We start from the raw sequence: 16,698 nt of genomic DNA, 5'->3' as shown, positions 1-16,698 counted from the left end.
TTGACGATATTAGTTATTATCGGCAATGATCATGATGGTATTAGTAAGTTGAAGCAACATCTCTTTCAGCACTTTCAGACTAAGGATCTGGGCAGATTAAAGTATTTTCTGGGTATTGAGGTCGCTCAGTCTAGCTCAGGTATTGTAATCTCACAACGGAAGTATGCCTTAGATATTCTTGAGGAGACAGGAATGACAGGTTGTAGACCTGTTGACACTCGATGGATCCGAATTCTAAACTTCTGCCAGGACAGGGGGAGCCTCTTAGCGATCCTGCAAGATATAGGCGGTTGGATGGTAAATTAAATTACCTCACAGTGACTAGACCTGACATTTCCTTTCCTGTGAGTGTTGTGACTATGGATTCTCCCTGTGATAGTCATTGGGATGCAGTTGTCCGCATTCTTCGGTATATAAAATCATCTCCAGGCAAAGGCTTATTGTTTGAGGATCGAGGCCATGAGTAGATCGTTGGATACTCAGATGCTGATTGGGCAGGATCACCTTCTGATAGACGTTCTATGTCTGGATATTGTGTCTTAGTAGGAGGAAATTTGGTGTCTTGGAAGAGCAAGAAACAGAATGTGGTTGCTCGGTCTAGGTAGAAGCAGAATATCAAGCAATGGCTATGGCCACATGTGAACTAATTTGGATCGAACAGTTGCTCAAGGAGTTGAAATTTGGTGAGATTAGTCAGATGGGACTTGTGTGTGATAATCAAGCTGCTCTTCATATTGCGCCAAACCCAGTGTTCCATGGGAGAACGAAACACATCGAGGTCACCATCTCGAGGTCACTACTGCTAAGTTACATTGGTTTGATTCACTTATTTCTTTCACTTCTGTTTCATATTTCTTGATAATTAACTGGTATTGAATCTAATCACCTATCTTTAAAACCAAAAATCAAATTCAATTGTTACTCGTATTTTCGAGGTAAAAAAAGTTGTAATTTTTAGGGATCAATTCTAGTAGGATGGGGTTATGGTCTGAGTGAGTTTTGGGGAGGTGAATTACGGATGCTTTAGGGAATAGGTTAATCCAGGAATAGTTAGTAAAGATCTTACCAAGTCTTTCCATTATACGGCTAGATTTTGTTTCTTATTGTTTGACCAAGTAAATTTACACCCTTTAAATCCTAAATCTATCAGCTCACAATAGCTAATCTTAGCCCAAATTTTTGAAGCACGTCTCCTACTAATCGGATTCCCACCAAACTTTTCATCGGCCTTTAAAAACATCATTAAAATCACTGCCTAATAACCATGGACCTTTGTAATTATCAAATATGCCACAAATATTATCCCACATTAGGTTTCTAATTTTGATATTAGTACTAGCATAAATAGAAGAAAATATCCAAGGGTGACGCATGGGGGGTACCTAGATAAGGGCATGAATTTCATTGTTCCTCCTCACGAAGTTGTTGACATTTACCAAACTCGTGTCCCATAAAACTGCCAATCCACCGGATTTAGCCTCAGTTGGGACTTCAATCATGTCGGAGAACCCACAATCGTTCATCAAACAACCATAACTAGACATTCTAGTTTCCAGAAGTGTGACCGTGCATGGGTTGTGAGAGTTAATCAAATCACGAAAATTTCTTCTAAAGTCATCGTTGTTGCCTACCCTAATGTTTCAAATGATTATTATTTTAGCACGACTCTTGGAGGGATCTGTGGTTGATGGTGGCCGTTCATCTGGCTTCCTACAGGGAATATTGGATTTCTCCTTAAGTTCAGAACTAAGATCATTGCATTCTTCCCTACAGTGTGATCCTGGGATGGACGAATGTCCATGATGCATTTGAAGAGTGAATTGGGGCAGGCTAGTATAAGCCTCTTCTCTCGCATCTCCTCGAATAGATAAACCTTGACTTCGTCTAGGTTTGAGGATTCCACCATCAATTCTCCTATTAGGTCTATCTGTTCTTCCATTCCTTCCCTACCTCTTGAGGAATTGGAGGTTGTGGAGATTGATGCCCCATGTTCCCTAAGTTCATTGGCTCGGAGCTTGCATTTTGTTCTGTGTTGGATCCCATACCATCAACACTGGGTTTAGAGCAGTCAACTCTTGTGGAGGGAAGAAAAGAAGATCCAACCCCATATTTTGTGGTAAATATGGGTTTTGATTGAAGGGAAGAGGAAGCCTCGGCATGCATATTTTGGATTAGGTTGTTGTTCATGCCCAGGGCTAGGGGTTGCATTATGTTGTTGACCCAAATCTGATTTATGTAATTGTTCATAGCTAGATGAAGACCCTCAGATACTAGTTGTGCAAGAAACTGTGGGTTTTGGATTAGAATTGTGCTCTCTTGGCCATTGAGGTTGAGTTGTAGTGAGACAACCCTCCCCATTAACCTCAGTTCTAACCAAGAGGTTGGATGATGATCCTGGGTAATGGTAGCTGAGCATAAAATAGTGGAAGATTTTGCATTTGAGGTGGAAAGGGAGGGAGGTTGTTCACTGTGTGAGAGCGGCAATTTCTTAGCACTTGGATCAGCCTGTATCTTCTCCTAGGGTTTAGCGTGAGTCTCGGCATCTTGTCGGGAATTAGAGAGTTGGTTTAAAGAGTTTGAGGTTTGAGCAGATGGAATGATTGCTTCAATTTGCATGCAATCTGAGAGGATTAGCGTGCTAGCCTTAATAGGGGATTCTTCATGGATTTGTTTTGGCACGTGTCCCAAGGCATGAGACATTTGTGTATTGTTTTAGGTTACTTTGTCCGGTTGTGCCATGGTATGAATTTTGGATTGGGTTAATTTCTGGTCGTTTGAGTTAATAGATGTATTAGGGTCATAATTTGAGCTATTAGGGGTAGTAGTTGTAGGTATTTAAATTATGAGGGGAGTTAACAAGATTATTAGAGTGATAGGTCGGGCCTTTGTCTTCTAGTGGCATTTTAGGCTCATGAACAAATTTTGTCTTTAGTGGTTGGTTCATGCATGCAATATTTGTGGTATTATTACTAATAATACAAGTGGTTTTATCCAAAATCATTTGCTGGTCATCTATGTGAATACTAGAAAAGTGATTTTTAATTTCCAATTCGTTTTTAGTATTATGATTTTTTGGGCCATTCTGATTACCCTTTACATGAAGGGAATTTGATGTCTTAGTAAGGAGATCTTTAGGAATATATCGTAATTTTTTGGTAATGATATACTTACCTGTGGCAACATTAAATAACTTGACTTCAATACATGAATCCTTGTCTTTGGCGAATTCTTCTTGTCCTTTCCATGCATTGATTTTCTTTTTGTTGTTTCTAGTAAATGATACAGTTTGCCAGCCGTCTGTTTGAGTTGTGGGGGAATTGGAGTCCTTGGAAAATTCAGTTTGGATTAAATTTGAGTTCTTGTCAGGTTCTAATTTGTAAGGGCAGCTTTTTGTTAAGTGTCCCAATCGTCCACACTCCTTGCATAAGAAATGATTAGCTTCATATTATATATTCTGTTTGTGGGTACCGATGTAGATAGATTTCATTACTAGTTTATCCAGAGGTAGTTCTAGGCATAACCTGTCATATCTTCCTCTTAAGGAGGATGATGTGCATGCGTCCACCTTGAAAAGTCTGCCTATGGCACTTCCCATTTTTTGGAGCATTTGGCAATCGTAGAATTTGGTTGGGAGTTGAGGCAGCCTTACCCAAACTGCTGAGAAAGTTTGAATAGACTCCATTGCAACAAACTTTGGTTTTCATATTTGTACGGAGAGAAAAGAGCCAAGTATGAAGTATGGGCCTTTTTGGAGGATTGAGTTCATTGCTTTCCTCCTTTATGTAGTTTCACGGTGAGTAGTCATTTCCCAGATCTATGAGTGGGAAATTTTCGTTTATTTTCCATATATCTTGAGTTTTCCTTTTCAATAGTTGGTGTAAGATTCTTTTGCCTTGAAGCTTTATAATTAAGGAAAACCTCCATGGCTAGTAAATTCTTTGTCTATCCTCCTGATATAGGGATGGTTATTAGACATTATGTATTTTCGTCGGTGAGAGGTATATTCATGTCCTGATCCTGGGTGTCCATTGGTGGACGAAAAGAAGACGAGAGGTCCATGATGATATTAATGAGATCCTGCTGTTCTAGGAGTTTGTCCTTGAAAGAAGGAGATAGGGTAATAGTTGTATCTGTTTGGATAACCAAGGCGTTTTCTTCATTGTTATGGAAGGATTCTAAAATGTCTAGTTATTTTGGCGGGATTTGTAAAGGATCTAGATCAGGTAGTATAGTGTTCATCGGAAATATTTCTGGTAATGAGGATGTCTATGGGCTCAAGCTAGTTTTAGAGAGAAGCCAGACGTAATCAGAGGCAGAGCCAACTTTACAATTTATGGGAATTGGAGGCAAAGCAGCTATGGTTTCTCAAGCAAATGCAAGCCAAAGTCCGATAACACTAAAGTGGGCTTTGGCAGCTGCCTGCTGAACAGGGTTGTTAGTAGGGGTGTCAATGGTTCGGTTCGGCCAGTTATTTTATAAAATATGTACCATACCAGTTTTTCGATTATTCTATTATGTATAACCAAAATTATACTTTTCAAAACCGTCACAATCATGTCGGTTTCTCTTCGGTATCGGTACGATTTGGTTAATTTTCGGTAATTTTTTTTAAATGTCATGTAAAAATCACTAGTAGAAGTAGAATTCAATAATATACGTACTTTTATAGGACTTAGCAAAACTCTCTAGGCATTTTTAGGGCTTGTTTGGTATGAGAGATAATAAATAATTAATTCCATGACTAAATTTAAGAAGAGTTTATCCCATGTTTGGTTGAGAGAAAATTCCGGTATAATTAATCCCAGGATTAGTTATCCCTGGATTGTAGTGGTTTTTTTATCCCCATAAAAATGTGGAATAACAAATCCCGGGATAATTAATCTTGAGATCATTTCTTTCCAACCAAACTACCCCTTACATTTAAAAGGTGATGAATTAAGAAAATATGAAAGATGGCTAGAGTATAGATCCATCAACTATTCTATAACAGCGTAAAAGAAACTAAGCAAATACAAAAAAAATATTAAAATTAAAAATTACACGAGTCGAAATATATTAACCAAGTTGGGATTCAAGAATAAAGTCTATAGAAAATTAAACATTTAAGATAAATCTAAATCATACGAAAGGAAACATATTCAATACATTGTAGTTTGCAACACATAATCGCTACAACACCTTGTGCCTTGTAAATATGCTGAAAATCATCTAGTTTCAATAGAAGTAGCATAATAGGTTTGGGAATTAGAATTTTGAGTTTAATTACTTGTTGGCTTGTAATTGTTTCATAATTTCAAGTCCTATGAACATATTTAATACTTTATTATTTTTAAACTTAATATATAAATATATTTTTCACGTTGTTAATTTTATTCGGTACGGTTCGATATTTTTTCAGTTTATTTTCATAAAATAAAAATCTACCCTAATTATCGGTACGGTTATAGATTTATATAAAAACCTACGGTTTTATTAGAAGAAACCTAAAAATCGGTTCGGTATGGTATGGTACAGTTTGGTCGGTTTTTAAATATCCATTGACACCCCTAGTTGTTAGTTTCCTTGTCATTCAGTAAAGGAAAACTAGTTCCACGCTTCTCAATTAGTGTAAGTACGTGCCAAAAAAACGTCAAATGACAACTAACTTGGGAAAGAAGAATGAATCTTACGTTTGTTACAATGTGAAAATTTTCCGCTGTCAAGTTACTTTTGAGTTACAATATAAAAATTACTTAGAGGTCAGCAAAAATCTATTTTTTAACAAGCTTAATGGTTGAAAATTTATATCACAACTATTCTTTACTATACTATGTATCGACATTTACTTATTGGACTAACTTAGGCTTACAACAAGAAGATGAAAGTTGATCGGGAGAAATTCAAAAATACCTAGATTTACAAGTGGTCATTCAAAAATAGCCACAGTTTCTAAAGTAATCGAAATTTAGCCACTTTTCATGTAAAGATAAATTTGAACGAAAATATTGTTTAAAATACGAAAAATACTCCAGCATAATATACTAGGACTCCAGTATACTGGAGTTCCAATATAATATACTGGAGTTCCAATATAATATACTGGACTTCCAGCATAATATACTGGAGTTCCATAATATGCTGGAAGTCCATACACAGGTGCTCCAATCTCCAATATATTATGCTGGAACTTTCTGCGTGTTGGGATTCCAGCATAATATGCTGGAAGTTCATACACAGGTGCACCGCTCTCCAATATATTATGCTGGAACTTTTCGTATTGCGGCAAAATAATGACTATTTTTTAATGACTTTGCAAACGCTGGCTATTTTTGAATGACCAGTCCGAATACTGGCTAGCCCGTGCTAGTCTTACAAGTTGTTCATACCTAAAACTAAAACGCAAAACCGCTTGGAGATCTATAACACTTAGGGCTGTCTAGGGGGGGGGGGTGATATTCGAACCGGTCCGGTCCATATCGATATCAGTACCCTTTGTCTCGGTCTTATTGGGGTAGGGATCAGATATTTAGGCAAAGAAAATATGTACTATCGGTAAAACCGGTCTGGTGGTACCCTTAAGGTACTGGTGTGGTACGCAACCGGTACCCTTAATTTTTTTTTAAAAAATATAGCCATTTTTTACCCTTAGTTGCCAACAGCCAAAAATGCCAATTTTTACCTCCATTGTCTCATAACACCCCGTACACCTTAATTTATGTTTTCTCCCCTAAATTTATGTTTATTTAAATATAATAATTTTTAAAAGTTTAATTTTAAAAATACCCTTAAGTATCCTTATTGCCCCCTTGGGACCGGTAGTGATACTAGTACGGTAACCCTAAAAAACTTAAATTCACAAATAATTAACCCGTACACCATTAATCTTCCTTTTTCAGCCCGAGGATCTTCGAGGAGACACAAGGCTCCTTCTCCTGCATTTCGTAAGAGGAAGGCTGCTTCTTCTTTGGAGTCTGTTCCTGTTACGATCGCGACCAAGACTGCTCGGTTGTCTGCTTATGTTCCTTCTTCTGCCGCGGCTAGGTCTGCTTGGTCGTCGACTACATTTGCAGCAGAACTCCCGACTTCCCATTTTCATCATCTAATAGATGAAGAATAGGAGTCGTCGCCGAGCAACGGGGGTTTGGTTTCCCGCAAAAGGAGATCGGTGGACATCGGTGATGGGGTCGTCAGGGCCGTGGATTCAGCAAGGGGTGATCGTGAAATAGCGACCATAGTTCTTGAAGATGATGTTGAATTTCCATTCGAGATTCTGCCATCAATTGAGGCCGCAGAGGGCGTATCCTTTCCCGATGCCGAGATTGGAGCTGGAGGGCCGTCTGTGGGAGTTTCTGATCCTTTACGACGAGATGAGCCATCATTCCCGCGACCGGCTGATTTTCCTTCTTTGCTGGCCGATGGGAGAGGTAAGGGAGTCGCCGAGGATGGTTATGAAACGGGCTCCGACCTCGATGCCGACAAGGTAAGGATGATGAGGGAAGGGTTTACCCCGCCCGAAGTGAGATTGGAGGGGTCCACGCGGACCATTTCTATCCCCATGGATCGAGATTTACTGGTGAACGTGGAGAACGTGGTTCCTTCCCTGGGTCCCCTCTATTCCGATGTGGAGGGTAAAACCCTTGAAAAACTGGATGATGCTACCCTATCAAGGAGCGTATCCGGCCTCGCTTTCAGGGTAAACTTTTCAACTTTTATTTCTTAAGTTCAACGCTTTGTGCTTCGTTCTTACTTTCTATTCTATTCTCTTTTTTTTTAGATTGTGGTTTTGGAAATTGAGAGCGCCCGACGAGAGGAGAGGCGTAAGGCTATTTTTCAGAAGTTGGAGCGGAAATATCGTGAATACCGCAATAAGCACCACAAGATCTGCAAACGGTTCGATGAGAGCGGAATTTTTTACCTCCCTAGTCTCATAACACCCCGTACACCTTAATTTATGTTTTCTCCCCTAATTTTTGTTTATTTAAATATAATAATTTTTAAAATTTTAATTTAAAAATACCTGTTTGCAATAAATTATATGTGATACAAAAATATATTGCAACCACAATATAAATATGAAGAAACATAATTTTATTCATAAAAAGACGCGGGTACAATTCTGTTTATCCCCTTGATTCTTCTCTCCTGATTATCTCCGTGATTCGAGGGCTAGAACAGCGTGTTTCTCGAACGTAGGATGGTGCGGGCTTTCATGGATTTATTTGATATCCATGAAGTATGTTGTGGATCTTCTTGAAGTATTTGATTATCAAGAATTATCCGGCCACTTCTTGATCTCTTTGTGAATATCCCGTAAGTTTATGGGATTTTCAAGATGATCTCCATTTTTGAGATGCCTATTCAAAGGGAATATGTGACTTTTTTTATAGCTTTGATTTAGGGTTAGGGTAGAGTAACTTCCAAGAAACCCTAATAGACTCCTAGGATTTCAAGAGTCGTGTAGTATCTTTAGTTTAGAATTTGGCTTGATCCCTTAAAATTTCGATGTCTACAAATGCCCCCTACTTCAAGTTTTGTCGAGGGGAAGCTTGCCGGACCTCAAAGACGAGACTTGAAGTAATACTTTTTTTTCTCGCCTTTAAATAAAGAACTTAAATTCTTTGGGCAACCGTTCCAGCAACTGGTCTTGAACATGCGCCGAGTGATCGGGCCAATATAATAGAGATCGGCAGATGTGGCTGCAATAACGATCTTACTTAGAACACCATTGCTCTTTCTGAAGGCCATCACAATAGTTGATTTTGAATCTTGTAGTTTCCGATTTACAGGAGAAAGAGATGAAGGGCAGAACTGGTCCCACCGGGCGTGCCAATTTGTTTGCAATAAATTATATGTGATACAAAAATATATTGCAACCACAATATAAATATGAAGAAACATAATTTTATTCATAAAAAGACGCGGGTACAATTCTGTTTATCCCCTTGATTCTTCTCTCCTGATTATCTCCGTGTTTCGAGGGCTAGAACAGCGTATTTCTCGAACGTAGGATGGTGCGGGCTTTCATGGATTTATTTGATATCCATGAAGTATGTTGTGGATCTTCTTGAAGTATTTGATTATCGAATTATCCGGCCACTTCTTGATCTCTTTGTGAATATCCCGTAAGTTTATGGGATTTTCAAGATGATCTCCATTTTTGAGATGCCTATTCAAAGGGAATATGTGACCCTTTTTATAGCTTTGATTTAGGGTTAGGGTAGAGTAACTTCCAAGAAACCCTAATAGACTCCTAGGATTTCAAGAGTCGTGTAGTATCTTTAGTTTAGAATTTGACTTGATCACTTAAAATTTCGATGTCTACAATACCCTTTAGTATCTTTATTGCTCCCCTTAGGGCCGGTAGTGATACTGGTACGGTAACCCTAAAAATTCCCTTACCCCATACCCTTAATTTATCTTAACCACAAGGGGTTTTGGCAGGGTATAACAACATACCTATATAATTGACATAAAATAGTCCTAGTTATAGATATTGGCATCAAATAGCCAATAAATGTATATCATAATATGTATATCACATTTTTTTTCTTCTTCTTTGTCTATATCAACATGTATATTAAAATTTTATTTTCATTCTTTGTATCAATAATATAAAATTTTATTCATTGTATATCAATAATATAAAATTATATATATAGTTATTGCTGCCTTTATATCAATGTATATAACAATAAAAACATTATATTATTTGTATATCATAGTGTATGGCACATCAGACATGTGTATACCAAAATAGATAGCATAAGTTTATTTTTCTTCTTTGTGTATATCAAAAATTAATTTTCTATCTATACCAAAATATTATTTACTCCCACAATTATATTTAATATTTTTGTATTTTAGAACTTGCTTAAACATGCTATATCAGAAATTTATTTTCCTTTTTTGATCAATAATTAATAATTATATTATTTTTATATCACAGTGTATAACGTAATAATAATGTGTATATCAAAAAAATTTATTTAAATTTTATTTTCCTTCTTTGTATAACACATTTCAGATTAAAAACTCAAGTTCAAGAAGACTCCACATGTGTATCCCCTATTGTAACCCGTGTATATCTCTATGTATATTAGTGATATCTCATGTATATCATGTGTATCTGTGTATATCCAAGAAAATTTGTGTTATATATACGATATAATGTAATATACATGGGTGTCCATAAAAAAATTATGTTTTATACACGATATACAAAGTGATATACGCATACATCCTTAAAAACTTGTGTGTGATATACACTGATGTACATGATATACAATATGATATACCCACGTCACTGTTGGATTTTTAGGTCTGAGTTTTTACCTGAAACCAGTGTAAATCACTTCTGATCTTGCTCAAATTTTTTATATAGTCTCGTTTAGGTATTTTCAACCAATTTCAATCACACCCACTCATTCAATCAAACCAAAAAAAAGGCAGAGCGAAGAAAAATAAAGTTGAAATATATTTTTTTTCTCTTAGTTTTTGCTAATCTTGCTCAAATTTTGTATGTAGCCTCGTTTAGGTATTTTCAACCAATTTCAATCACACCCACTCATTCAATCCAACCAAAACAAAAGAAGAGAGAAGAAAAACAAAGTTGAAATATATTTTTCTCTCTTAGTTTTTGCTTCTGATTTTCTCTGATGTGAGATCAACCTTACCTTTTCATGCCACTGATTTTTTTGCATAATTTGCAAGAATTTTTGTTAAACTGTGAGAGCAAAAGAGAAGAGATAGAAGAAGTAATACAAGGAGAGAAAGGAGGAGGGAAGCCAAAATAAGCGTGTAGTTTTTTTTTTTATTTTCGAGATAATATAAAAGAGAGTAGTTTTTTTTTTAAGATTTGGCTATGTAATGCCAATTTTTTTGCGGCTATCTTTGCCAAACCTAATATAAGGCTAAAAAATTACCAATTCCTGTTATGTGTTGTTATAGGATGCCAATTTTTCCTTTAAGGTTAAGTACCCTAAAGCCTTTGGCAGCCCAAATAGCACATAGATATAGAGAAATTTTTACAAACCACTATTGTTTGGTGGTTATTAGCTAGCTATAGCTGCCATTTATTAAATTACTTCCGATGGCTATGTTTTTAATGGTTATAGAGTGTATTCGATGTATTTAAGCTACCGTATTCATGAATAAAATAGCAAAACTCGGCGTGAAACACGAGAGTCCAGCTAAGCAACAGTTGTATTCGATTGTATTCGCGAGCTGTATTTGTGAATACAGTAACGTAAACTGCATAAAAAATGGTCTTTTCTGCTGTTTAGAACGGTAAGTGAATCAATTAACGCGATAGACTCCTCATATAACTCTCATATAACTCAACTAACTCAATTATAACACGCACAATCTATATTTCACGTTAAAGAAAAGATTTTCCAGCAAAAAAAGACCACAAAACAGAACAATCTCTAGAATTTCAATCCCTCCTTTTTCTGTTGCTATCGTTCTGTAGATTTTCAAAACATGTACTCATTTTAGATGAATACATGTATTTGGAATACATAACATTCATAAGTACAACAGAGGAAGTCTTGTAAATACATCTAAATACAATTAAATACATCTAAAAACAAACAGTGAAAGTCACTGTAATAACTATTTATCAGTAAAATACATATGTGTATTTGAAATACATAACACATTCATAAGTACAACAATGAAAGTCATCTAAATACATCCAATATATCTAAATACATTTACATACATCTAATAACAAACAATGAAAGTGTTGATTCTTTCGGAAATTTCTCAAATTAGGCTTGTTTCGATGTGTCATTCCGCAACTGTATTTGCTGCTGAACCTGCAAATACATGTTCCGCTTGAGCGTTTGTTGCAACTTGTCGTAGCCAAGCAGGTGTGTTGATTGTTGCAGTTTGTTGTGTCCCTTCTCTATTCTCCTAGTAGATTATGAAAAAGTTGATGATGGGATTAAACGACGATGTGCGTGGCTTGGATTTCCTTCAGATTTTGTTCGCTAGATGTAGCAATAGATTCGTGACACATCTAGTCAGGAGGGTCAAGTGCAGGCAGCTTGGAATTCTTTTGGGCAAACAATTTTGAAAATTGAGAGAGATATTGGAGATGGATCAGTTGACAATGGAGGTTGTATTCGTCCGGAAGATACTGGGTTGGGAGAGAGATAGTGGAGGGAGAACGTGGATTTAACAAAATTGTATACAATACTGGTGTTATTGGGAGAGAGAGAATTGAAAGTATGAGAGAGAAAAATATTTCACGGCGTATTTAATGACTTAACAGTAAGAAGTGACCATAAATAGATAATTTGCTATAAAACCTAAAAGGTAGCTATACGATATAATTTTATAAAATGATATTTATTTATAATAAATAAGGTGTAAAGGTTTGCTATAGGAGGTAAAAATTCCCTATAAGAATCTAATTTAAATTAAAGACGCTTTTCTTGTTTTCAACCTTTTCTTCCTTCTCTATTCATAAGCTCAACGTAGTCCAAAAATTAAAAGAAAATCTTTTGCAGTCATCCTGTAAAAATCAATTAGTGTTAACAATTTATTTGGGTGTAGGAGCCTAAGAAAATATCAGTATCTGTCTACGTCTCTACGATCCTTAAATTGCAGACATAAGATGTTTTTCCAAAAGAAGTTTAGTTGTACGATTATTTATGTATTAAAATTGTAATAAATATTTAGATATCTGTTAGGTTAAGTTACATTTATGGTAAGTTACCAATAAATGTTCATTAATAGAATATTGACTTAATTGTATAATTATTTTTTAGCTCATCAAATTTACAATCTTTAAAAAAGAGAAAAAGAAAAAACTCTCGTATAAAACCCCAGCTGGAAAGCCTGAAACAGTCTGCATTAATTCCTTCTCCATTAATAAGATCGTAACTTACAGAGACCTAAACGTGCACCAGTTAGTTACTCACAGAGACCAGACCACATGCAGGAAGAAGAATTTTTCTGCCCTAGCTTTAGCTGCTATTCCTCAAATAGAGCGGCGGAGATTGCCGCTAAAATCTCCGATGAAATTAAACGCGATTCTAAGGTGGCGGAGCAGGCGGAGGTGGAAGCGAACGTTGGCGAGGATGATTTTGAATTCTCTTTGGTATGTGAAAATCCAGAAGCTTCGGTTGGGGAATTCTTATACGACCGTCAAATCCAGCCTGTTTTCCCCGTTTTCAATCGCGATCTGTTACTAAACGGCGTTTCTTATGACGTAGATCACAAAGCCGGCGAAACGTCGGAAAATGCCAATAGTTCAATCCAGGTTTCGTTAAAGGATTTGTTTTTAGAAGATCGCGAACCGCCGTCGTCTTCGTCATCGGAAGTCGATGAGTTGGAAAGTGTACCTCCGGGAACCTACTGTGTATGGAAGCCGAAGTTAAGCGAGCCTTCACCGAGCAGATGTAAGAAGAGTAATTCAACAGGATCGGCGTTTAAGCGGTGGAGTATTCGAGATTTGATGCGTCGGAGTAATAGCGACGGTAAGGATAGTTTTGTATTTTTAACGCCGGGAAAAGGAACGAAAAACGAAACTTCAAAAGCAAAGAACTCTGCTGAGGTATCGAAAGCCGCCGGAAAATCAAAAAAGGGGAGTAGTAACGTTGGAGAGAAGGCTTCTTCGCCGGCGGCTGTTTATTTACGGAACCAAGCGGCGGCAAAGGAAATGGATAAGAATAAGAGGAAATCATACTTACCGTACCGGCAAGATCTGGTAGGTATTTTCGCAAATGTTAACAGTTTAGGTAGAACTTTTCCACCTTTCTAGCAAACTCTATTTACTCCTTCAATTAATTAATTATGTGTATGTGAATATATCTTAATTAAATGAAGAGCATGTGCTGCTATTCTGATCGATTTAGTTGTTAGGAAATTCTACTACTAGTAGTAATAAATAGTCCTACTACTACTACAACGAGAAAACGCTTTTTCCCAATATTGTCGGTGTAAACGAATACATATAACTTTACGCCAATTGAAAGTGCATTTAAGTTGGTTGTGAGATGGGACTCGAGGAAAGATCGTGGTTCATCAATTCTTCCGGAAAACCAGGACAGTAAAAAAAACCGCGACAACAAAATATTGATGTCTCTTTATATTTTTTGAACTTCAATCTCATCAAATAGTATTACTTAAATTGAAACAGGCAAGCGCGGATTTAAGATTTAAACTTTATGGGTTCAGTTTTGAACTCAATATATACGGAAAATTATGGGTTCATATCTGTTTGCTCAAAAGTTATCACATATCTTATGAGTATAAAATAATATAAATAAATCACGGGAAAATCATAGCAAATCGTAATAATCCATTGGACCAAGCGAAGAACATGAAAATAAGTACTCAAGGTTAGGGGGAGAAACATTAAAAGTCTTTATTGATAATATTGGTTTGGTCTGCCTCTCCATGAAGAGGTTCAGAGCCTTACAATGGTGTTTTCACTTCCCAAAAGATGGGTATGTTTTTCTCTCCTCTCTCTCTCTTGTCAATAGTGGTGAAGAAGCAGTCCCCCTTTCTAGGGTTCCCTCTCTGAGTATTTATAGCTGTGGGCTTCGTGAGCTGGCGATAAGTGGCCGTGACCACGTTGGGATCTCGCCTTTATGGTGGCGGATAGGCCAAGGCCTTGTCGATCGAACCAGATGCAGGTTGAACATCGTCAATTCTGAGTGGTCGTGCCATTAATTAATCATGAATTAACTTAAAACGGGATTAGCCTCATTAATTATCGTGGGGTCGAATTCTGACCCATACAGTTAGTCCCTCCGCTTATTGAGGTCGGGCCTTGGCCGAGCTCGATGAGCGGATTCCATTGGCTGTATTTCGAGAAACACGGATGGAGATGTCGACTGTTGCTTCGGTCGAAGCCGAATTCTTTTTGGCGATGGCCCTTAACCTTGTAGAGTATTAGTATCCTGTTATTGGGCTATCAAGTCATCGTTCGATCGAGGTCGAACTCTCCTCCTGGGCGAAGGCACCCTTTTAACTTACTTCGAGTGAGGTCGAGCTGCATTGTGCTCTGATCCCTACGTTTGTTTTGGAAGCATACCCGTCGGCCGTGGCGGACGGGTCGTATGTTGTGCGGCCGAGGAGAATGAGGGCACGCTTGATACGTGCTCGGCTGCGGCCTTAGCCGTTTACACGTTGGAGATGGCCGTAGCCTTTCATATATTGGAGATGGCCGTAGCCTTTCATACATTGGGGATGGCCGTAGCCTTTCATATATTGGAGATGGCCGTAGGGAATGAGTATGCGCCGGGTGCGTATTTGGTTACGTCCAGAATTTTGAAGGCGTACGGCACATTCTTTCAATGTTCGCAGGCCGTAGCGATTATTCTGACGGCGGTACGTTGGCGGATGGCTGAGAAGTCGCTTTGCGGAGCTTGTCAGAATGACGCTTGCTTCGGCAGAACCGAACCGTTTTACGGTTGGTCGTGCAGTTAATGATGGCTATTGGGTTTCGCGAAAGCCATTTATGTTGCCTATAAAGGTGGGTTGAGGCATTCATTTCTCATATCTTCATTGTTCATCTGAGAGAGATTCTGAGGAAACTTTTTCATTCCGCAAATTCATCTTCTCCTTTCTTTCCTTTGATTGTGATAACCTTTGTCTTTAGTAGATCAACAATGACAGGCAGTTCTTCCCACGATGCTCTTCCGATAGACTTTCCGGTAGTTGAAGGGCCACCTCCGGCAATGGGAGGTGCAGAACAGATAGAGACCGGAGAAGTTCCGTCGGTTGACGAGGTAGTTCCTCGGCCCGGAGGTCCGGCGATTGATTTCACTGTCGACGGTGGAGTGGAACCGGTGGATGAAGCCCCGTTAATGGGGGAGATTGGGATGGCCCGATTACGGGAACAGGGGGTCATTCCCACCCATGCAGACATCGTTCTCGCTAGAAACGAGGAGAGGGTCCACACCGACCGCAGGGGATACTGCATTTTTTACGCCTATCCTTTCAGGTTGGGGTTCAAGATCCCGCTCCCAATGCTGGTGGTGGGTTTCTGCCGTTATTACGGGACAGGGTGTGCCCGGGTCAGCTCACTCCTTCCCTCTACAAATTGTTGGCAATGTTCATCAAGTACGCGGAATTGGCCCGTAGGGAGGTCACGCTGCAACATGTGCTGAGTCTCTACGCTCCCCAGAGAGTTCGTGGCACCATGATTCAGGAGTGCCCTCGTGGGTCGAGGGGCCTGGTCATGAGATTGGATGACGAGGTCGACCCTCGCCCTTTCGAGCACTTCTTTTATATCAGGACCAAGCATCTGATGGCAGATGCTACTGGGTTCCCAGAGGCTTGGAACCATGCGCGTAAGTTCTTTAGTGGTTGAGTTCCCTTTTCTTCCCCTCTTTATGATTTGTGATCACAAGCGTTAACTCGTGTTGTTTTTGTAGCCGACAGGTCGCCGCAGGCCCCATTGTCTTGGATACGTGAGTGGGTCGAGGCCGTACTCCCCCATACGGTGGGGATACGCACATGGGCGTCTTTCTGGGAGAGGCATGGCCGTAGGCCTGTGGCAGGTAAAAAATTGATTTCTTCTTCTGTTCCGCTTTGTTTCAACTCTATTCATCAACTTTGTTTTCCTGTGATCAGGGAGGGCGCGCCGCGTCAGGGCCCCTCAGTTGGCCTTTCGTCGACCGGGTGCAGTCGCTCGTCTTACTGCGGCGCCTGTGTCGCGCTCAATACCGAGGGCGGCATCAGTTGAATCTTCAGCGGTTC

General features: G+C 38.6%; 1 protein-coding gene across 1 annotated transcript; it reads left to right on the top strand.

The window, feature by feature from the left end:
- LOC109231756 lies at positions 12,742 to 13,843 on the top strand. The gene has a single exon (XM_019397388.1). It carries the CDS (start codon positions 12,923 to 12,925, stop codon positions 13,748 to 13,750), a length of 828 nt encoding a protein of 275 aa, XP_019252933.1. The 5' UTR covers positions 12,742 to 12,922; the 3' UTR covers positions 13,751 to 13,843.

This window comes from Nicotiana attenuata, chromosome 8 (genome assembly GCF_001879085.1).
Source record: "Nicotiana attenuata strain UT chromosome 8, NIATTr2, whole genome shotgun sequence".
In the NCBI taxonomy this organism is placed as follows: Eukaryota; Viridiplantae; Streptophyta; class Magnoliopsida; order Solanales; family Solanaceae; genus Nicotiana; species Nicotiana attenuata.
This window is presented reverse-complemented; position numbering and strand designations above follow the sequence as displayed.

Excerpts from the sequence above, each read along its gene's own strand:
- LOC109231756 (XM_019397388.1), top strand. The coding sequence starts at position 12,923 with ATGCAGGAAGAAGAATTTTTCTGCCCTAGCTTTAGCTGCTATTCCTCA.